At 40.1% G+C, this 23731-nt stretch overlaps 1 protein-coding gene across 1 annotated transcript in view; it reads right to left on the bottom strand.

Moving 5' to 3' along the window:
• UBE2J1 (ubiquitin conjugating enzyme E2 J1) overlaps positions 1 to 21643 on the bottom strand; it is a 28643-nt gene extending 7000 nt beyond the window's left edge. Inside the window, exons 1-7 of the mRNA XM_047102256.1 lie at positions 21503 to 21643; positions 12576 to 12649; positions 11032 to 11163; positions 8053 to 8137; positions 7401 to 7506; positions 4110 to 4239; positions 2441 to 2560 (exon numbers count right to left, since the gene is read on the bottom strand). Coding sequence (XP_046958212.1) covers positions 2441 to 2560; positions 4110 to 4239; positions 7401 to 7506; positions 8053 to 8137; positions 11032 to 11163; positions 12576 to 12649; positions 21503 to 21533 — 678 coding nt within the window. The 5' untranslated portion in view covers positions 21534 to 21643. The remainder of the gene's footprint in view (positions 1 to 2440; positions 2561 to 4109; positions 4240 to 7400; positions 7507 to 8052; positions 8138 to 11031; positions 11164 to 12575; positions 12650 to 21502) is intronic.
• Between the last annotated feature and the right edge of the window lie 2088 nt (positions 21644 to 23731).

The raw sequence follows: 23731 nt of genomic DNA, 5'->3' as shown, positions 1-23731 counted from the left end.
GCTAAAAAAATCTGCATCAAAAAGCAACAGATGGCCTGATATTATCTGCTGTATTTAGACTTTGGGCAATCTCTCGCCCCCTCAAGGCTAAAAAAACATAGCTTATCTGGGATTTGATGTATAACATTTTAGTGAATTTATATTACACTTGCATATAAAGCAGCCACCCCTAGCCAAAACCAAGTTTCAATTACTTCCACTGTGATCAATTTATATAATCATATTCTGAGATAAATCTGTATGTAAATATAATTAAAAGCTTAACTTGCAACTGTAGACAATTTATTGCTTATCACTGTTTTAACCAGAATTGGTATCAATTACCTATACCTATTAAAAAGAATTCTAAGTTTTATGTACTTTAAAATCAAAATGTATACCTCAAACTAATAACACTGTATGTCAACTAAACCGCAATAATAAAAATTGAAACAAATCAAATCAAACCAAAATGGAAAATACCACTGTAATAATATTACTGACTGTGCAATGTAATTTACTTAAACTTCTTGACTTCTTTACCTATATTTCTAGTATTTTTTAAGTGCCAATTCTAAGATTCACTTATTCAATCAACAAATATGTACTGACCACCTAACTATATACAAAGCACTAGGCCAGGCACTGGGGATACAGAGCAGTAGAAAGACAGCTCTGATCCTCAAGGAACTCAAAGTCTTGGAAGTAATATAGACAATAAATAATTAATAATAAAATAAATTACAAGTAGAATAAGTATAACTGAGATATGCAACAGAGGGACTTGACATAGATTTAAAAAGAGACTGAAGGCAGATTTAAACACATCGCAAATATCAGGAGACTGTCCTTACAAGTGATAAAAGATCACCACCCTCCTCTCTATAATAGGTTGGTTCCATTTTTCAAAAACTATAAAATAAAAAACAATTAGAATTCTAAAGGTGAAGAGTAATCTAAATATTTTCAAATATTTCTTTTTTTAAAATTTTTAAATGTTTCTTAAAACATTAAAGTGCGAGTGGGAGAGGGGCAGAAAGAGAGGGAGACACAGAATTGGAATCAGGGTCCAGGCTCTGAGCTGTCAGCACAGAGCCTGACATGGGGCTCGAACCCACGAACCGTGAGATCATGACCTAAAGTCGGACGCTTAACCAACAGACCTACCCAGGCGCCCCATCAAATATTTCAAGGTAAAACATTTACTGACTAAAACAAACTCATAATATCTCTCTGCAATTCATAAAAATACATGGAGATCATGTACAAATGATTTCACTCTCCACATATACTTTTTCCTTGTACCTCCATCACCAGTTCTCCAAGTACTTCCTCCAGAGCACCCTCCCCCTGCCTTCCCTTTTCAACCTATTCTCTCTGTCCATCTCACTCTCTGAGAAAGGAGAGAACAATCACTTAGGACTATTCAGTCCCACTTTATAGTAAGTTATTCCTGAGGAAAGGGCAAATCTGTGTTTGCCAGCTTCTATTTCAATTTCCCTGACCCTTTAAGATCCTCTCTAAAACTGAAGGGGTGGGGTGGGGGGGGGGGGGAGAAAAGATGTGGCTAACTCAACCAAATAATCTGTTACCAAAAAGACAGCTCATCTTTTATATTTAGAAAGGGAAGTCAATGTTTTCCCCCATAATTCTAATTATTTAGCAACTATCCAGTCACATTTTCTTAATCAATCTTTGATGACCTATGCCCACCAATATTTAGATAACAGGTCAGAGCACAACTAACAAGACACATAGCATTCATCTAATCTTTCATTTAGCAATTACTTATTGGACACTTACTATATGCAAGGAAGGCAGTGCTGTCTAATAGAACTTTCTGAGATGATAATGTTCAATACCTATGCTGTCCAATCTGCAGCCACAAGCCCCATGTGTCTATGGGTTACTTGAAATGTGGCCAGTGCGACTGAGGAACCGAATTTTAAATTTAATTCTGAATAATTGAAAATATAAATTTAGATAGCTACATGTGGCTAGTGGCTACAGTACTGGGCAGGGCAGGTCTAATGCAAACCTTTGGCTCTAGTCCTTTATTGAGTATCTTAACGTGGCTTAACAAACCTGCCAAAGATACAGTGCCTATTTAGAAAGTGGCCAATGTATGTATAATTTGTTTTATTCAGAGTGTAGTGCTATATACTGTATAGTTATATAGTTATATACTATAACCAGCTTTTCAGAGAAATCAGAGAATTCTGGAGGAATGACAGGACCAAAAATTATTCAGTTCAGCTCCATTTAACAACAAAGAAGCCTTCAAAAGTATGAAAAATTTGCTTAAGACAATAAGATTCATTAGAGGGAAGGGTGGGCTGGAGTCCACCTATCAGGAGAATCAAAATATTCAGACATTTCATCTAGAGATCTCCTCCTCCTATTGCAAATAATGATATTGATATAGACATACATATACGTAAAAGACAAGAAAGAGCCATACCGATGTACTGGCCGTAGCACCCTGGAATGTTGCAGGTATATCATCCTGTAAATCATTTAGTGAAAAAGAGTGGTTTAAGTCCGATTCAGCGATAGTCTTTCCAGATGAATTGACTTCTGCCTATAAAATAAGATAAACCCAAGAGCATATTACAACAAATATACAAAATAACCCACAGGCTACAAATTCTCTCTTCGACTTATTTTTAGGAAGAAACACAGACAATACTGCTCTCAAGGAGCCATTATTTGGTGAGAGACAAAGCTAACAGCCATGGTTCACAATCCACAATTCCAAATTAAGTTTTTGGTAATTGCCAGGCGAAGCCTGACAGATGAGGTTATTAACAGTCTTTGTCCCACATTAGTGTAAATATTCCCAGGTTTGCTCAGGGAATGTTAATAGATTTGATTATGGGATACTGCCCCAGATGTCACTGCAGGTGCTAAAATATGGTATACGTTTGATATTTTCTAAAATCTGGAATTCGGATATACAAAACACATTTGGCCCTATAATTTTCAGAAAAGCAACTTTAAGTACAATTGGAATCCTCAGAAGAAAGAAAAAAACCAACACTTCCTAAGCACCTCCTCTTCCAGGCAATACAATAAATAGAAGGAAAAATTTCCCCTGAGAACTGGATATGAAAGGACAGGATACAAGAGAGGTGAACAGGGAGGAAGCAGCATGTTGCTTAACGCAGGTTGACATTTTTTAATAGAGCTAATTAAATTCCAGAAGTAATTATATGCAATATATGGGGGAAAAAAGGACATCAGGGAGATATGCCAAAATATTATCAGCAGTTATTTCTTGGGGATGGGATTATTTATGATTGTTATTTCCTTCTAAATTATTATACTTTTGGGGCACCTGGGTGGCTCAGTTAAGCATCCAACTTCAGTTCAGGTCATGATCTCACAATTTGTGAGTTTGAGCCCTGCGTCAGGCTCTGTGTTGACAGCTCAGAGCCTGGAGCCTGCTTTGGATTCTATGTTTCCCTCTCTCTCTGCCCCTCCCTTGCTCACGCTCTGTCTTTATCTCCCAAAAATAAACATTAAAAAAATAATACATTATTATATTTTTATAATAATTTATTAAGTATCAGGGACAGTTCTAAATACAATATACTTAAGTATTAACTCACTCAATCCTCATAAGAATCCTACAAGATAAGTAACATTATTATTTACAGATAAAAAGGCACAGTGGCTAAGTAATACATCTGATGTCCTACTATTAATAAATAGCAAAGCTGAGATCTGAACCCCAGCATTATATACCAGAATCCAAGCTTTTTAAAAAAATTTTATTTTATTTGAGAAAGAGAGAGAGAGAGAGAGAGAGAGAGAGAGAATCTCAAGCAGGTTTTATGCTCAGCACAGAGCCTGACACAAGACTCAATCCCACAACCCTAGGATCATGACCTGAGCTGAAATCAAGAATTGGCTCAACCAACTGAGCCACACAGGGTGCCCCCAGAATCCACGCTTTTAACTGGTATGCTGTAATGCTTTTGTGAATGTATGTTATTAGTGTCATAATAAGAAAAAATGATTTATAAAACCTTATTGCAACAGAACTATATTCTTTTACTTTCTATCCAGAATTTCTATCCAGAACAAAAGGATCACATAATTAGAATTTATTTACAAATTTAGAGTACCTTAAAACTGATTTGTCTAGCCAGTTCCTTGGCTTCCTGGTCAGCTTGGCTTGAATCACTTCCAGATTTTAAAGGCAACAGGACGTCCTTCATGGCACAGCCACATCCCTCACAACAGAAATCTTGGGATCTGGTAGGAAATAATTTTTTTGATGGGTATAAATTACATACTTGAATGGTAATTCAAGACACTCAACTACTGAATGATTAAATTTAAAATAAAAGAACACTGGATAATTCCATATCATATTCATCTACATGTAAATTAGATAATTATGGCAATAATTAAAGTTCTGAGACAAATATACAAGTTAGGTTGCTGTTAAAAAAGAAACTCATGTCACTTATATCTCAATTTTTAAAAATCTAAAATAAAAAAAAAAAATCCAGGGCTTAGGTTCCATTTTTTTCTAATATACTATCTAAAGAAAACTAAGCTTTAGATCTATACAACAAAACATACAAAATGTCTAATTACACTGTCCTCAAGGTCACACTTAAAACTATGTTAAGCCTGTGGGAAAAAAGTCCATTATAAAGTTTAAATTATGTTTTAGCAGAAACATATATAAAACAGTAAAGAAACCATTAAAAATAGAATTTACAGATACTTCCAGGGAAAAAAATCACAAATCCTATTCATCTAAATAGCAGTATAGGATTCCACTCGTATGTGGAATTTAAAGAAACAAAACAAATGAATACAGGGGAGAAAAAGAGAGGAGCAGATCAAGAAACAGACTCTTAACTACAGAGAACAAACAGATGGTTACCAGAGGGAGGTGGGTGGGGGGATGGGTGCAATAGGTGGTGGGGATTAAGGAGTGTACGTGCTGGGATGAGCACTGGGTGTCTGTATGTAAGTGTTGAATCACTGAATCCTACACCTGAAACTAATATTGCACTGTATGTTAACTAGCTGGAATTTAAATAAAAACTTGGAAAAAATAAAAATAAAAAAATAAATAGCAGTATAACTCGAAAGACAGAGAACTTGTTTAAAATCCAAAGGCTGAAATTTACCACTCACTATATTAAATAGACTCAAGATAAACCTGTTAACTAGACTATTTCCTAAGATTTATTTGTTTTTCTATGTTTTCATTTTCCCCTTTGTAGTCCAGATAAAGCCAAAAGTGCCCTAAAGTTCACAAGAGTACTAAGGATTTGTAGGACTAGAAGTAAATATGTATAATACACAGGAGTATGTATTACATTGCTGAACTTAAAAAAAAAAAATTGTTTTATTGTATTTACAGTTCAACATACTAAAAGCCTTAGGTCTTGAAAGAACATGCTATTGAATTTATTAAATAACTTCACATGAACAAAATATATGTAAAAGTAGTATGACTTCAGTACTTGTTGATGAATGTTTGTTTCACCAGAAGAAGGACTGCTGTCCATATCCTTTTGAGAGTCAGTTGTATCCAAATTATTTGCTTTAAAATGTGTCCACTTTTAACTGGGAAGTCAGATGAAATTTAAAGGGGAATGTTTATTTTTAATATTAGCTTATCCACAAGGACAATATGCTACTATGGATGAATACAAAATCATGCTTTTAAAAATCCTCTATCACAGACTAAGAAGCTAGAATCTTACACAAAGAAGTCTAGAACAAAAAAACAAAGTTCTTTTTTTTCCCTCCTTATACATGAACTAAAGTATCAACACAGAAAGCCAACAAAGAAAAAAAAGAAAGCTGTATGTTCAAAGTACATATTATAATTTGCGATTAATAGCTAAAGTAAGGTATATCCCCAGAACCGGGCAACAAGGTTTACAAAGAAAAGTTGGGGCACCTGTATCGCTCAGTCAATTAAGCAAGAGATTCTTCATTTCGGCTCAGGTCATGATTTTACAGTTTGTGAGACCAGGCCCCACATCAGGCTCCGCACTCACAGCACTGAGCCTGCTTGGGATTATCTCTTCCTCTCTCTCTCTCTGCCCCTCCCCTGCTTGCACACACATGTATGTGCACTCTTTCTCTCAAAATAAATAAATAAACATTAAGAAAGAAAGAAAGAAAGAAAGAAAGAAAGAAAGAAAGAAAGAAAGAAAGAAAGAAAGAAAGGCAGGAAGGAAGAAAAGCAAAGTAAAGCAAAGCTGTTGATGAAAACCAAAGAGTCTATCAAATCTTTCAGATATTAAAATTTATTTGACTTAACAATATCTATAGAGGACGTATTCTGGACTGTTCTAGACTATGATATACTAAAATTTAACTAACATAAAATGCCCGAGAGGTAGTAAACAGCAGAGTCCAGGGCAGGAAAATGATCAAGATCAAGAATTACAGAATGTGAGTACTTTTAAATACTCTTCTTTACTTCAGTGCAATTTTGGAATCTTTAACATTTGTTGAGGGATGGGTATACTATTCTAGCACTGGAAATCCTCATGATAGGATTTCTTATAAGGTCCCTTCTGTATGCACACTGATTAAAAAAATAAACTGCATTAGAAGTTGTTCTTAAAAAAAATTAATCAGGGGCACCTGGGTGGCTGAGACATTAAGCATCCAACTTCAGCTCAGGTCATGACTTCATGGCTTGAGAGTTTAAGCCCCATGTCGGGCTCTGTGCTGACAGCTCATAGTTTGTGGCCTGTTTTGGATTCTGTGTCTCCCTCTCTCTCTGCCCTCTCCTGCTTACACTCTGTCTCTCTCTCTCTCTCAAAAAATAAATAAACATCAAAAAAAAAAAATTAGTCTTTGCACTACTCAAAGGAGAGGCTACTTTGAATCTGATGACTAATTTGGGTTATACAGACAGAATGCCTCTGAAAAAAATGAGAAGGCAATACACCAGAAAACTACAACCTGATAAAGAAAACCTCCTTTATTTTGGATCACTTACTGAGCACTTGCTTTGAGCCAGATACTGTAGATGCAAAGATCAATAAAATGGATTCCCTCCCTACCCTCAAAGAGTTTTTAATCTTATTATGAAAAGCTATATGTAAATATTTGAATTGTTTTTTTCCATCTGTAATACTGCCCAAAGGGACACAAATAACCAGAACTGTTTTCTTGGAGAAGATATTTCCCACTATAGGTTGATATAATCAACTACTCTCGAAAACTGGACAGCATGAAATAATTTTTAGACTCTGGTCATCCCTGAGTAATAAATTGTTACAAATGAATTTCTAAAATAGCAAAACTAAAACTAAGACTAGATCTTGTAACCAAGGTGACTCACAAAGTAAGAGACAAACCCTATCTGCCTACTGCCATTACCCAGAAAAGTATTTCAATCCTAACAAAGAGTGAGATGCAAAACTTACTTTTTGGCAAGCGCTCTTCTTTCCTCTGGTGTGTAATCTAGAGAACCTATGGCTCCCTCTCCTTTTGTTGGCATAAACCCGATGATGGCTAATAATGCTGTTCTTACTGAAATAAAGAGTAAACATCAATTTAAGTTGTTTTGTAAAAGGAACTGGGTTTACTCTAGAAAGAGAAAAAAGACACATAGGCTTTCACTGAAGAGGTGCAGGTAGAGTGGCTGTATTAAAATGGGGCACCTGGTTGACTCAGTTGGTAAAGCATCTTCACTCTTGATTTCAGCTCAGGTCACGATCTCATGGCTCCTGAGATCAAGCCCTGCGTCAGGCTCCATGCTGACAGCAGGGAGCCTGCTTGGGTTCTCCCTCTCCCTCTCCCTCTCTCTCTGTCCCTCCCCTGCTCACAATCTCTCTCACACGCGCACTCTCTCTCTCTCTCAATAAATAAATAAATAAAAATAGAAACTTAAAAAAATAAATAAAATAAAATGATGGCAAAAACCAAGAGAGGGAAAGAATTTTTATTATTTATTCAATATCATCAAATTATTTATCCAAAACAGCTTCAATCTCAAAAGGGTGTTACACTTTATAATTATGAATTGATTAGAGTTACAGAATGGAAGATTTATATTCACTTTAAATTAATACTCACTACTCCACGAAGGCTGCCAAGTTTCAGGATGATGTCCTGAGATGCTCAAACAGATTTTCTTGCCTACTTCAAATCGTCCATTAGCCTTAGGAATAAATAAGGCATTTAAAAAACTATATATGTGTTTAATATTGTATACTTTATAAGTATAAATATATTTTACAAGTAAATAATTTTTTTTTTAAATTCTTAACATAATCTCCAAGGGGACACAGATTTTTGTCCTCTTATAGATACTCCACAAATATTGGTTGAAGTCTGAAAGAACAATAAAAGCTGTTTTTAGAAGTTGTAGCACCTAGGGGCACCTGGGTGGCTCAGTCAGTTGAGCGACCGACTCTTGATTTCAGCTCAGATCATGATCTTATGGTTTGTGGGATCAAGCCCCGCATTCCACTTTGTGATGAGAACACGGAGCCTGCTTGGTATTCTCTCTCCCTCTCTCTCTGCCCCTCCCTCACTTGCACACACCCACGCATGCTTTCTCTCAAAATAAACAAACTTAAAAAAAAAAGGGTTGTAGCACCATTTTGAAACTGAGTTGCATAACTGAAATCTACATACATAACTGATGTATAAAGATGTCCTGATGTCCTACTCTGAGCCCAGTACCGCACAAGGCCCTGTGAAGGATCTAAAAGAGAAGATATACAGAGGCTAGAATAAAACCTAAGAACTTGGTGTTACCTAATTAGATATTGGTGCAGAAGGCTCTGACACTGAAGTGATTTCCATAAGGATGATACAATTTCATAAGACAGGAACACAAAAGAGTCAGATCAGAGATAATGATTTCAGTTTTGGACATGGATCTGTTGTCTTGGTAGAAGAGCTATGGATGACGTATAGCAGATAGGCAGAAATAGAGACATGCTGATGTCAGACAAGAAACATTTTTGGTATCTGCCTTAACAGAGATGACTGATGAAACCATTTTATAGAAATAAGAGAAAACAGCTGAAGTCTGAACTTGTAGAATATCCGTATTTAAGGGAAGGATAAGGAAGAAGAAGCATGAAGTTAGAATACAAGCTCTACATGGCCAGAGAATTTAACTTATTCTCTGCCACACCTACAGGGTACATGACATATGTTTAACAAATACTTGTTGAATGAAGATTGGAGAAGACTTTTCAAAAGAGAGGAAGTGAACCAGAAAGAGTAAATACTGACAATCAGGAGGGCAGGGCTGATTCTCAGCCAGTGTGTTAACCATGACCATATATTGGGTAACTACTGGAATTATTTCTATACTTCCGGTGAAAGCTGCTGCCCCAACTATTCCTCCCCGCCAGTTTCTCCATGCACCAGCCCCGCCCCTGGACCACTTGGCTCTCCACATGATCTAGCAACTAAAAAGGGACTCCTAACACAGTAGGGCACCCCCCAGGACTATCCCCAGCATTAACAATTCTCAACATCACTTAATGTGTGTTAAGCAGCAAATTTTATATGCTAGGAACTTTATATTGTGATTATATTTACCATACACAAGCCTTGACAGATGAGAAAAGTGAATTTCAATGAGATTATATAACCTGCCTCTGGTGTAATGGCAAGAGCAGTGGTCAGAATCCAGGTCTACTGGCTCTGAAACTAATGCTCTTTCCACTACACCAAATATAGGTAAAAGCAGCATTAGTTTGGTATTTATTAATGAATACCTTGTGTTTCACCATTTGCCACTCCATGTGTGTCAGATATTTAATTTAGATGGACTGGGATGAAGACCGAAAAGGGGCAGCGGGATTTTTGAAACTAGTCCCTGAAATTGGTGTAGTAAGCATGTAGAACCAGACTGCAACAGACTAAACTTGAGTAAGGATGTCTTGAACTTATCCAAGAGAAAATACAACAGTTTAAAGAGGTAGGAGAGACATAGAAAGGTTTTCATTTTTTTCAATGTTTGTTTATTTTTCGAGGGAGAGAGAAACAGAGTGCAAGTGGGGAAGGGGCAGAGAGAGAGGAAGACACAGAATCTGAAGCAGGCTCCAGGCTCCCAGCTGTCAGCACAGAGCCTGACACAGGACTTAAACCTGCATACAGTGAGATCATGACCTGAGCTGAAGTCAGATGCTCAACCAACTGATGCACCCATGCCCCCCAACAGAGAAAGGTTTTTGTGTTTTGTTTTGCTTTTTTCAAGGTTAGGGGATACTTAGACATATTTGCAAATTAAAGAAACGAGGGAAAGAATGCTTAACAAATAAGAGAGAATTTTACTCTGAAGGAACAACATCCCAGGATAAATAAGAGAATACTGGATCAACAGCTTTCTTTCACATGGAGGTAAAATATGTGACGACAGAAATTCTAAGATCTAAACAGAGATAACAGAGGGGTGCCTGGGTGGCTCAGTCAGTTAAGCATTCAACTCTTGATCTCAGTTCAGGTCATAATCTCATGGTTTGTGGGATCGAGCCCCAAGTAGGGTTCTGCACTGACAGCTCAGAGCCTGCTTGGGATACTCTCTCCCTCTCTCTCTGCCCTTCCCTCACTTGCACATGCCCACGCACACTTTCTCTCTCTCAAAATAAGTAAATTTTAAAAAACAGTAATAATATAACTAACATTTATTGAGGACTCTGTGACAGCTCTTACTTTAAGAGCTGTATAGGAAAATGAGGAAAGGAGTGTAACAAAGTTGAGAAGTTGAAGGAAATGATGCGATTAAGAGATATAATAACATTACCCTCTACTGAGTACTTACCAAGTGCCAGACACTGCCTAGCACTTTGCATACATTAATTCATTGAATCCTATCACCTACACTATGGCCACTATGCATTCATTAGCATCAATAATTCCTAGGAATTATTTTTTGGGGAAAATAATTGTACTACCAAGGCGTGGTCCCCAAAGACAAGATTATAATAATGTCCCACTTTATTTCTTAATGAAAATGAGTATGCTAACCACATTCTGTAGTCGCCATGAAGAGTTAAACCACAAGTATTCCAAAAAGCCAAGAATTCTTACCGTTAAAAGAATAATGCTTGGTGGTTTCATGGGATACTCGGGGGGCAGTACTATTCGTCCATGATAAACTCCTCCATCAAAATCAGAATCTGGGGGCCCTCTAACTGTGAAGTGCCATTCAAAAAGGTTATCCTGAACAAAAAAAATAACCAGCAAGAAATTAGTAACATTAAAAGGTCTGATCATCTTTATCAAGGAGTATCAGAAATATTCCTAGATGAGAAAAATCAAATGTTTCACATTATTACTAAAATAGTTTCTAATGCACAAAATGTCTCAAGTATAAAAGTTATAAATAAAAGTTATTAATCTAGTTTCCATGTCCCACAAGAGCTAAAATTTAAACAAATGCATTTTAAAAAGCTGAGCACTGTTATATATTCATAAATTAGATTCCAGATTTACTTAAGCTGGAAATTAATCCTTGAATACTAATTAGTGATAATTAGTATATAATCAAATAATTACTGTAAAATTACTGTTACTATTTTAACAATCTTTAAAAAATTATCCATCATGGATGCTTACGAGCCTATTTATTTATAAGTAGTCAGTAATATTAATAAATATGCTATCAATATTATTTTAGAGTTCCCAAGTACTTTACAGTTTACAGTGTGCAAAATTACATTTTATTCTCACTAATGTCATGGAAACCAGACTGAGCACATTTAAATACAGATGGGAAGACTAAAAAGAGATAGAGATGTTTGTGCAAAAAGCCTAGACTAACTGCAGAGGCCCCTCAAGGAGCCAGATCTTTCAAAGTATAAAGAGTTTGGGGTTCTTTCCATTCCCCCTCCCTCCCTCATACTCAAAACATAAAACCAATTTAGCATCTGAGACCATTTTACAGAAACCGGAAATTTGCTTCTAAAATGTCAGATTCTGAATGGCTAATGAAATAAATACTTAGAAAATATAGGGAGTAAAATATGTCAATAAACCACATCAAACACATCTGTAATGACTCAAAGCAATGAAAAAACAATTTTAAGTAATTAGTTTAAAATATTAAAGTATTAGGGCACCTGGGTGGCTCAGCTGGTTAAGCATCTGACTTTGGCTTAGGTCATGATTTCACAGTTCATGAGTTCAAGCCCCACATCAGGCTCTCTACTGTCAGTGCAGAGCCGGCTTCCTATCTTCTGTCTCCCTTTCTCTCTGCCCTCCCCCACCTCGCACATTCTCTCTCTCTCTCTCTCAAACATAAACATTTAAAAAAATAATACCATGTTTTAAAAAATAAATAAATAAAAATAAAATATTAAAGCATTAAAATCCACATGTAAGAGGAGTGCCTGGGTAGCTCAGTCGGTTAAGTGTCTGACTTCGGCTCAGGTCATGATCTCATGGTCCATGAGTTCAAGCCCCATGTTGGGCTCTGTGCTAACAGCTCAGAGCCTGGAGCCTGCTTTGGATTCTGTGCCTGCCCCCCTCTCTGCCCCTCCCCCCACTCGTGCTCTGTCTCTCAAAAATAATTAAATGTTAAAAAAAAATTTTTTTTTAATCCACATGTTAAGACATGGGAGATAGAAACTTACCTCTAATGGCTGTGCATGGTAATGATCTGTTGGATCTTTCAATTCTGCTGCTTCTTTCATTAAACGTTTAACAGCTAAAATAAAATTCATAAGATAGAGACATTTAAAATACACTTTTCCAAGAGATTAGCACAAATTCACAAACCTAATGAAAAAGTTCCTATGTCAATAAAAACTGTACAGAGGACTAGTTCAACTGGGTATATGGTTAAAGTTTAATTATGGGATAATGGTAATAATCAGAGAGGGGAAGGACATGGCATTAGAAGAGTTATATATTAAATTAAATACTTAGGGCAGTCTCATAAAGACACTATTTTTATTTAATACGCATTTTCATAAACACTAACTCATGTAATCCTTAAAACAATGGAAGACTCGGTGGCTCAGTCAGTTAAGCATCTGACTCTTGATTTTGGCTCAGGTCATGATGTCATAGTTGATGGGATAGAGCCCCACACGGGGCTCCTTGCTGACAGCGTGGAATCTACTTGGGATCCTCTCTCTCTCCCTCTCTCTGCCCCTCCCCCTGCTTGCGTGCACCACCTCTCTCTCTCTCAAAATGAATAAACTTTTTACAAAATTCCCATTTTCCAGACTAAGAAACGGAAACATGGAGAGATTACATAACTTGTCCAAGTCCAGACAGCTAGTCAATGACAGCTGGAATTCTAACACAGGCATTCCAACTCTATTTTGTTAAAATATCTGTATTAACAAAAATGTGCCCTCTGGAATTCATGCTTATGAACGGTAGACCCTGTATCTTCCTATACAGGGAGGATATCCTCTACCTCTTGGGAATTTTCACCCACTATTTTGCATTAATTTAAATGGGACTGTCCCCAGGAGCCACTAAATCTCCACAGCTCTAATTGATTTTTTTTTTTTAAGGTATGCTCCAATGTTCCACGCCCAATGCCAGACCCTGACGGAGATCAACAGTCACATGCTCTACCAACTGAGCCAGCCAGGTGCCCCTTGAATTCCTTTCTGAGAAGACTCTTCAGCTTAATTAAAACCTCCAATCAACTCACCCCATAAATTTCTGTAACCACCTATATCTATATTCACGTCCTTCTTTATCCATACCTTTGGCTCTTAGGAATTCCTCATTTATACTCCCCTAATAAAATATAATTCTAGCTGACCCAACCCAACCATCTTCTTATTTGGTATCTATACCCAAACAGCTGAGCATTACTGAAGGGGAGGGTAAAAAAAGTCACAGAGGCAGGCACACTGATGTCATTACAGAGTTATTATCGACAACTTCCACCAGGACACAATGCCACCCAACGTTCCAGAATTTCTCTGGTAAGCCAAGCAGCCCACTCCAGCCAGCACCCCAAGACTATTTCACACCTGTTTACTCCTCATCTCACTCCTCTTTCACCTCTTACAGTTAATGACACAGCCTTTTACTTCCACGATAAATGACTGTCAGCAGCCTATCACAACCTACAAATCCTATCTGTACCTGTACCCTCCTTCCTTCCCTACTGGTTCTTAAAGGTCAATCCTTTGATCCCAGCCCCTCAAACCTCAAGCTGTAGGTGCTAAAAAATGTCAGGATACTGGTATAGGACTGTAAAGCCAGGAAAAAACCAGGTAGCCCATGGCTCCCCAAAATTCTGCTTGAAAACCAACTGATATAGTTCAATGTGCTATAAGAGAAGTATGTACCAGGTGGGCACCTAACCTGACAGCAGACAGAAGAGAAAAGGAGTCAGGCAGGCACTGACATCTGAAAGAAAGACAGTGGGAATTATGCATGGGTATGAATAGGCAGAGGAAACAATAAAAGTAAAATGCATAGAGGTATAGGTATGGAATGAAAGAGGTTAACTGAGCACACCTCCCACACACATACAACCAAACAGTTCAGTATGTATCAGGACTTCTGGACTTCTGCATAAAATTTCCTTTTAATCAAGGGTTCCTAAGTGGGGGAAAGAGTTCATAACTCACTATCCTACTCCATAATTATTCGTTCTTTTCTATCTCCTACATCAAACTAGGTCCTTGTAGGCACAGACTTTGTTCACTTGATCAAAGTATTTGAACATCAAATAGTTACTGAGTTCATCATATTAGATGTTACAGCTGCAACCAACACATAGTTTTGGTTATCAAGGAGCTTGTAGTCTTGGGGCAGGTGGTGGAGGTAGGGGGCAGGGAGTCAAAGAATGGAAAAAAGTCTAGTGTCTAGAACATGGGGGGAAATGTATCTTAATGTTGACATACATGTTTCTAATCTAGTATTTGTCATGGTCCTCAGCTTGCAATGCTGCTCCCACTCCCACTCCCCATCTAGACAGGCCTTAAGGAACTTCCTTAGGAATGTCTTCCAGACAACTTCCCTTGTACACCCGGAAGAATGACTAGAGATGCCCATCTGATAGATAAAAATCTCTGAGGAGTCCTGGGAGGGGAATAGAGACCAGAAATACTCTCCAAGTTAGTTATTCTAATGGTCAGTCCCATCTGGAAGCCACTACTGTAGAAACTAGGTTGAGACTCCTTGCTCTAAGCCCTAACACTCTGTATTTTATCTTTTATAAAGTTTATAAAATCTCACTTGTAATTACTTAACACCTGTCTGCTGTGAAACAATTTACTTCACTGCAGGCTCCTCAGGGCTTAGCACATAGTAAACACTCAAATATTAGTTTAATTGAATTTTACTATCATCCTCCCAAAAAATCTTTCCAAGCATCTGGTTAAAAGCAATGGTTTTCAAACTTATTTGACAATAAAATCCTTTGTTCAAAAAAAAGCTTAATGAGAACCTCAATATGTACAACAGGTAACAGAGCTGTTTTGGTTGGGGATGGAGGGGCCTTCAGGCTGTTTATGCCCTTCAACCTAGTCTATCGAAGGGGCCCATGGAACAAGGATTGAAAAACCTTGGTTTAAAGCCACAGGAAAATATCATTCTTTCAAATTAATATTATTAGATATAAATAAAATCATGGAAGCTGCTATGAAGTTAATTCATTTGGCTGCTGTCGGCAATCAAAGATGCCATGGAGATTGTTTTTTTCTTCATTTCTCATCAGCTGGCTGAATGATTTAAGCTGAAGAAATCTATTTTATGTTATTGCAAACTCTTTCCACATTTTCTCCACCTCTCCCCCACTCAGCTCAATTCAACAGGAAAGAAAAAAAATAAACACCCAGTAGTACTTGGATATTATGAGAGATGTTAAGAAAGGATCAGAATTAAGAACAACTGATAACAATTGAATAAAGGAACAATCATGTGTTCAACAGCTAAACATACTGATTTTCATAGTTCACAGACTACACAGGCACATACCATGTGAGAGCTAAAGCCATGTCGCCAAATAGAAGGTAATATTAGTCTAGTGTTCTCATAATCTTTTTTTCCCTGAAATTACATTACATATATTATAAATGCCTTAGTGCAAAAGAATATGGACTCTGAATTAGAGCTGCATTAAACCTCTGGCTCCTATATTCTGTAGCTCTAAATCCTTAAATCACTTAATCTTATTCTGCCTCAATGTTCATATCTATCAAATGGGAGTCAATAATATCTTCACGTAATTCTCTTTTCCTTCCTCTCCCCCACCTCTTCCCCAGGTCACAAGTTATTGTCAGAAATAGACTGGGATATAAGACCCTCTCAAAATTCTCCCTGGTTCAAAACCAGACAATGAGGGGACACCTGGGTGGCTAGGTAGGTTAAGCGTCTGACTTCGGCTCAGGTCATGATCTCGCAGTTCATGAGTTTGAGCTCTGCATGGGCTCTGTGCTGACACCTCAGAGCATGGAGCCTGCTTCGGATTGTGTCTTCCTCTCTCTCTGCCCCTCCCCTGCTTGAGCTCTGTCTCTCTCTCTCTCTCTCAAAAATAAATATTGAAAAAAATTTTTTAAAAACAACAGACAATGAGCATATATAGCTGGCCTCATGGCATGGCTCCCTGGTTCCCAAGGAGAACTATCACTACAGGATAGTCAAGTTTCAAACTACTGCTTGGCAACTAGGTCTAGAACATGGTCTGCCACTCCTGATACTCCATCTCTTGTTATCACATACAGAGAAAACTTTTTCCAATCATCTCCTCTCTTATCTCTTTGCAAGATTATTCAAGGAATTCTACCATGGTGAGACACAATATGCCAGGGAAGGAAAGGAGATGGGGAATACCTGCATGCCTGCTCTTGTTCTTTTCTACGGAGACCACAGGATCACTCTGGATCCAAACTCTAGGCTCTATGGGCCTAGGCATTAGCAATAGCAACCTTCAAATACCCAGGCTCTACCTCTCTAGGCTTACATTGGGCTTTGAAGACAAAGCCCCAACTAAAGGGATCTTTTACAGGTCACTGTCTCTCAAGCATCTATTTCTCTTAGAAAATATCTTGGGCTCCTGGGTAGCTCAGCTGGTTAAGCATCAGACTTTGGTTCAGGTCATGATCTCACGTTTGTGGGTTCAAGCCCTGTGTGTCACGCTCTGTGCTGACAGCTCAGAGCCTGGAGCCTGCTTTGGGTTCTGTGTCTCCCTTTCTGTCTGCCCCTCCCGGGCTCGCACTCTCTCTCTCAAAAATAAATAAACATTAAAAAAAATTCTTTTAAAAAGAAAGAAAGCAAATATCTTAATATAATCAATCTCCAAAGCATGGGTAAAATGCAGAAGGAGGGTATATTGGGGATATGAACCCAATGTCTGCTCCCCAAGTGCCTCTTCCTACTCCCATAATGAAGGCACTTAAGCAAATGTTTAAAGATTAGTGTTTCTGTCCAGAAGGACCCTACAAAGGTATCCATTCAACAAACATTTAAAAAAATGTCCAAGTGATGGAGACCGAATAACCAAGACCTGCTTCTTGCCTTCAAAAAACTCACAGTGAGAAAGATATTAAAACAATTGAAATACAAACACTGACCAAGTATGTACAAACATAGGGACTACCTTATAGTCTACCTAATTGCTTAAGATAGCTGGACAAGGCCGAACCTTAAAGAAGCTTGAAGAATAGGAATTTCCAATGGATTAAAGGGAAGCCATGCCAAGCAGAGCTTCCAACAGGGACCAAGGCATACAGGTGAGAAGAGCTACTCCATCTGGATAGTCACCTGGGGGAAATGGATACATGGCAAAAATGCAAAAGAGGGAAAAAAAAAAAAGCAACGGAGCACAGTTGTAGTAGTCTCGACTAGGTTGGTGAGAAAGACAAGGATCAAATCGTGAGCAGCCGTGTAGACCAAACTGAACACTTTACTTTTAATGTTATCCATAGCTATTAGGAAGACATTGAAATTTTTTCAATTTAAGGACTGATCTAATCAGTTTTGTTTTTTGTTTTACTGGAGCTGGTGACAAAAGTGACTGAATAAATATGTGTGTGTGTATACTGGCACCCATGCAAGTATGCCTGTGTGTGTGTGTGTGTGTGTGTGTGTGTGTGTGTGTGTGGGTGTGTGGTGTTCGTTCCAGGGTAGGGGGTAGACTAAGGAGTAGACCGAGAGATCAAAGATAATTCCCATGGGTGCCTAGTTGCTGTCAATCCTGGAATAAGGGATGAGGGGACTCTGGAGGAGGAGAGTAAACTGATGAGTTTGGTTTTTTATTACCTCATAGAGATTTTTTCAGTGTGGGGGAAATCTGGGTGAAGACTTTGAATCACCAGTAATTCCAGGTATACTACAGCCTAGGAAAAGGGCTGAATTGGACATTAAAGCTTGAGAATAATTAGCATGAAGGTCCAGCCAACACTAAGGGTATATGGATAGAACAGCTCCCAGGTTTCCGGTGCAGGCAGTGGGTGCCTTTGCTCCAGTCTCTCACCAATCACCTCCTGAACACGGCCACAGACCCCTTCTGAAGAAAGCTACCACAAGAAGTTCTCTACACATAGGTCACCCTACTTTGTATTCTGAAATCCTACTACCTTGGCCAGAGCAGACCCAAAAAGGGATCAGGGAGCTTGATCCAGAACAACCACTGATGGGCTAAGTCAGAGGCTTAATGAGGTAGCTCCACACAGAACTTTACCCCTAACCACAAGTCCATTCCAGAAAAATCACAAAGAAATAAGTTTTCCCACTTACAAACTGAACATACGTACTAGCCACATACTAGCACACTGGCCCTTTACCAGTTATGTGTATTCTCCTAATTGTGCCATGCATATGTCTAATTAGAAAGAGTTATATCTCTTCCATTGTGAAGTGCTTTTAATCACTTTCTTTCACGCATGGATTACTCAAAAAATACCACACGACTGAGAATAAAACAAAGGAAGCATTTTCACCATGTTTGCTAGCATTTCTGGTAAGTCCCATATCTCATCTAATTCACCTTCACCATGAACTCCAAATGATCCACAGAGTAACTAATAAAAAAGATTTTAAAAAATGATCTCAGGTAGAACACCACCACCACCTTTGAGGAAATGATACCAAAAAGAGGAAGCAATTTACAACACAGCATGAAGCATGTCCACAAAAGCTCAGCCAGCTGACAGATCAGATACTTTGGAAATGCACAAAATTCCGGAGAATTTTTTTGTTTGTTTATTTTGAGAGGGAGAGCACAAGCAGGAAGCGGGGGAGGGGCAGAGAGAGATGCAGAGAGAGGATCCAATGAAGGTTCTGTGCTATCAGTGCAGAGCCGGACGTGGGGTTCAACACCACAAACCATGAGATCATGACCTGAGACGACATCAAAAGTCAGACACTTAAGGGACTAGCTACCCAGGCGCCCCAAAATTCTGGAGAATTTAAAAGCTTTTCATAACCTCAGGCATGATAACCTATCAAAACTGAGAAATGTGTAGACAGTGCAGGGCCTAGTTGAGATTCCCTCTCTCCCTCTCTCTCTACCCCTCCCCCACTTGTGCTTTCTTTCTCAAAATAAATAAACTTAAAAAAAGAAAACTGAGCAATGTGCTGTTAAAAACAATGTCTTTGGATCCACCAGTTTTCCCTTCCAAACTGCATTATTACTCATATTTGCATTATTCTCTGGACACTCCATCAAGTATCTCAGCTGTCCTAAGGAACTTGGTATCCTGTGACCAAGGTACATTTTTTTTAATTTTTAAAAATTTTTTAATGTTTATTTTTGTGAGAGAGAGAGAGAGAGAGTGGGAGCAGGAAGGGGAGGGGCAGAGAGAGAGGGAGACACAGAATCTGAAGCAGGCTCCAGGCTCTGAGCTGTCAACACAGAGCCGGATGCGGTGCTCGAACCCATTAATGGCAAGATCCAAGATCGTGACCTGCGCCAAAGTCATACACTTAGCCGACTGAACCACCCAGGAGCCCCCAGAGTCACCATACATTTTTACCCATATAGTTTTATTTACATCTACAACAATCTAGGGGTGCCTGGGTGGCTCAGGTGGTTGAGTGTATGACTTCAGCTCAGGTCATGATTTCACCGTCCGTGGGTTCGAGCCCACATCAGGCTCTGTGCTGACAGCTCAGATCTGTGCTGGAGCCTGCTTCAGATTCTGGGTCTGCCTCTCTCTCTGCCCCTCCCCTGATCACGCTCTGTCTCTCTCTCTCTCTCAAAAATAAACATAAAAAATAATCTACAACAATCTAAACAATTTAAGCATTCTACCATCTATCCTTAAAACCAAAGTTTTCTTTCCCTCTTTGTCTTTTATTTTCCCCTCTTTCCCCTCTAGTGTTCTTAAGAGATGGGGAATGGAGAGCCATTAACCAAACTGAAATTGAATTGTATAAATGCATCTCTTGGAAAGCCCATAGCCTTCACTAGATTTTTAAAGGAGTCTATGGGCCCATACATGGTATGACCCATTCTACACACTTGGTCACCTAAGAACATTTCTCAGCCTGAAAGCACTCAAGCTAACAAAGCTCTGCTTAATCAATAACCTCAAGCTTTTCTGGAGTTTCTATATATTAAGTATTTTTTAAAAATCAAAGACTCACATGTCCGCTCCTTCCATAAAGATGCTAATCTTACTGATTCCTAATGAAAAGATGCTTTCTTGTAATGAAAAAATAAGCAGCAGCAATATTTGGCCAAACCACCACTAATATTCTAGGAATATCATTTAGAGCTGAACTGTGGTGTTTGTCCCTCCTGACAAATTTATCAAGGTACACATAGAATAAATACCATTTACAGAAACTAGTGGTTCATTTCCAGCCTGCCTTAATATGAGAGAGCTGCTTGATTTTCGTGCATCTTCATAATGCACCAGAAAAGAACTTGAGGCTAGGACTGTTTGGGCTGTTTTGTAAATGAAGCAGGGGCACTAAGTACAGAAAAATAAGTCTTTATGACCGAATATAGATATATATCATGTTAGTCGGCATGGCAAAAATCATGGTTAAGCACTAAAGGGCTTGGCTCATCTAACTAGTTTTCTTAGCGCTTTGGTTAGTTGGTTTAATACAGAGTATTTCCTCTAGGTCTTTAATTCCATTTGCCCCCAAATGCTGCAAAGGCGATATTTAAACAACCAAATCCTCACGTGTAAGTGAGTGAAACAGCTAATATAAGTCCGGTGGCAGCGACGAAAGGATAACGACGGTCGGTGTTCAGGGTGCAGGTACGGTGTTCAGGGTGCAGGTACGGACGGCACGGCGCTGTTAACTATTACCCACGGACATCATCTTTACATCTGTTCTTAGATATGAGTTTATGACCCAGCACTACGCAACCAACAAGAGGAAAGGGAAAGTCCAGGTGTTGCGGGGAACTGGCCAGTCCCCGGACTGGCAGCCGGTGCCCGCCCGGCCGCCCTGCGGCCTGCACCATCCCGGCAGGCGGCGGTCTCGCGTAGAGCGCGAAACCCGGGGCGGAGCCGCGAGTGGCGGCGGACGCGAGGGAACCGCAGCGCCCGACCCGGGGTCCGGGGTCACTCAGCCCTCCCCGGCCCACCCGCCGGCGCCGCCCACCGCTTCCAGCCCTGCTCACCCGGGCTCTTCAGGTTGTAGCGGGTCTCCATGGCGGATCGCTGGCCCGGCTCCGGCCTCCCGGCCAGCCGCCTCCACCTTTCCGCGCCGCCGCCGGTGTGAAAGCGCGGCTCAGGCCGATTGGGCCAGGCCGAGGGAGCCTCCGCAGACGCCGCCCAGCCCCGGCCCGGACTGCAGGCAGGAGGGTGAAGGCGGGGCGCGGGCTTCGCGATGGCACCGCCTCCCCCGCGGCTCCCCCGCCTCCCTGAGGGCGGGGCAGGCGCCGGCGCCGGCCGGGGAGTCGCTGTACCGGGCCCCCGGGCTGGAGGTAAGCTTTCCCGTCTGGCCGCGGGCCCAACCCCGCCGCGGCCGCCCGGCCTGCGTCACCCGCCCTCGCCCGGGTTTTGTGAAGTTGCCCTGACGTGGCGGTCGCTTCGTGGCGGTCGGTCGGCCGGCTCCGGCGTCCGTCACTGCGTAGTCGCCGCTGGCCCCGCGGAAAGCGCTCCGGGGTCTGCAAAAGCGTACGGCGCGCTCATCTGCCCCTCGCCCAGGCCCAGTGGAAGCCGACCTTTTGCCGGGCTTGTCCGGGGTCCCCCGGCGCTCGCGGGTATTACGGAAGAACGGCGCGGCCGGAAGCGGCCCAGCCCTACTCGCCGCCTGTGGGCTCCTGGAGCCCGGGCCTGAGAGTCCAGAGGGGCCCGGGCTCCGGCTGCCCGCGCGCTGCACAGCCTTGTCTGTGATCCAGTATAGCTGATGGGAGTGGGAACAGTTACGTGCGGAAGGGAAAAATCCAGTGATAAGGAAACGGAGTAGGGTTTTTAGAACAGTTTTTTTAAGATAATGTCATCAGGTGCAAGACACTTGTAAGCATTTATTTATAGTTATAAATAATTGTGACTTGCCAAATAAAACTAAGGGAATTACGTTGAATTTGCGGGAAAGCATACCAATACATACGTGAGGTTGAACCTCAGAGGACACAGTTCATGCTTCATTATGGAAAAAATGGGATTAAGAGAAAGAGGGCTTGGGTTCTTGAAGGCCTAAAGGAGGGGCGAGAATTTAGGAAAGAGGGAGGGATTGGCAGATGAAGAGGGAAGGAAGGAATTCTAGGTGAGATGAAGAAGGGTTAATCCGGCTGGCCAAGTTACATTTTGTTATATAAAGAATTGTACCAGCAACCTTTTGTAAAGAGTGAAATTGGGAGGGAAGGGAAGAAATGGAGGATATCTAAAATAAAATTAGATGATATCTTTCAAGCCTTTCCATGTTGTTGTTTTCTGAAAAGTAAAGGGATAATCAGATTGGCTGAGATGCGCAAACCACACCAAACCCCAATGTGCTGCTTCGTTCATTTTTTCATTCTTTGTTATTAAATCTTCAGATTGTCTAACATTTGACAGTTTTGCAAAAGCCTGTGGCAATAGGCCTCACAATGAAGAGGCTTGTGAAACAGGTATTATCATTCCTATCTGATAGCTAAGGAAACAGAGTTCTGAAAGCATTAGGAGCCTTTCAGTTATTCAGCCTGCAAGTCAGTCAAATTCTGAATGCTGTAGTCTCTGGGGGCTCACCTCCTTTATTTCCTCTGCACCGAGAGTGGGACATTTTCCTTTTTTTTTAGAAGATACTACCACCTAGTCTGCTCCTTAGTGCTGAAAGGGTTCAAGACAGCCCCCCCCCCCCAGAATGTGCCACTTGACATATGGATTATTTTGAGTTGAAGGCGCTTGAGACCCTGCAAGCTGAAGAGAAACTTTTGTCCGTCTCTTAACCACACAGAAAAATCTAAATTGGGGGTATTTCCCAGAAAAAGGATTGTTAGCAGAGATAAATTTTATCTGAGTGACCCATCTGTATTGCAGAGCAAACATCTAATAACCAAACATCTGTTTTCCTTATTGCCCTGTGAAGTGCCTTCCTTTCCTCTGAAGTCCCAGACCCAGAGCCCTTCTCCTTAGTTCAGGATGACATACAAACCTCATTTTGCCTGACTTTGGAGTTTCCATGTCTGTGTGGATTCCCTGTATGTACGCTGTTAACTTTTATTTTCTCCTGTTTATCTGTCTCGTGTCAATTTGATTCCTAGTCCTGCTAGAAGGACCTTGAAGGGAACAGGAGTTCTTGCTCCCTGAAAAGAGACAAAGAATTCTTGCTCCTTAACAGGCTTCTTTCCTCCACCAGACTGGCTCCATAGGAATTATAATCTCTCCTTTCTTGGTTAAAAACAAAAAAATTTATTCTGACAATG

This window comes from Lynx rufus, unplaced genomic scaffold, assembly GCF_022079265.1.
Source record: "Lynx rufus isolate CCGP_SWC_20201006 ecotype Redwood Valley unplaced genomic scaffold, mLynRuf1.p SCAF_6, whole genome shotgun sequence".
Classification (NCBI taxonomy): domain Eukaryota; kingdom Metazoa; phylum Chordata; class Mammalia; order Carnivora; family Felidae; genus Lynx; species Lynx rufus.
The sequence above is the reverse complement of the archived record's forward strand: the minus strand, read 5'-3'. Positions and strand labels throughout refer to the sequence as shown.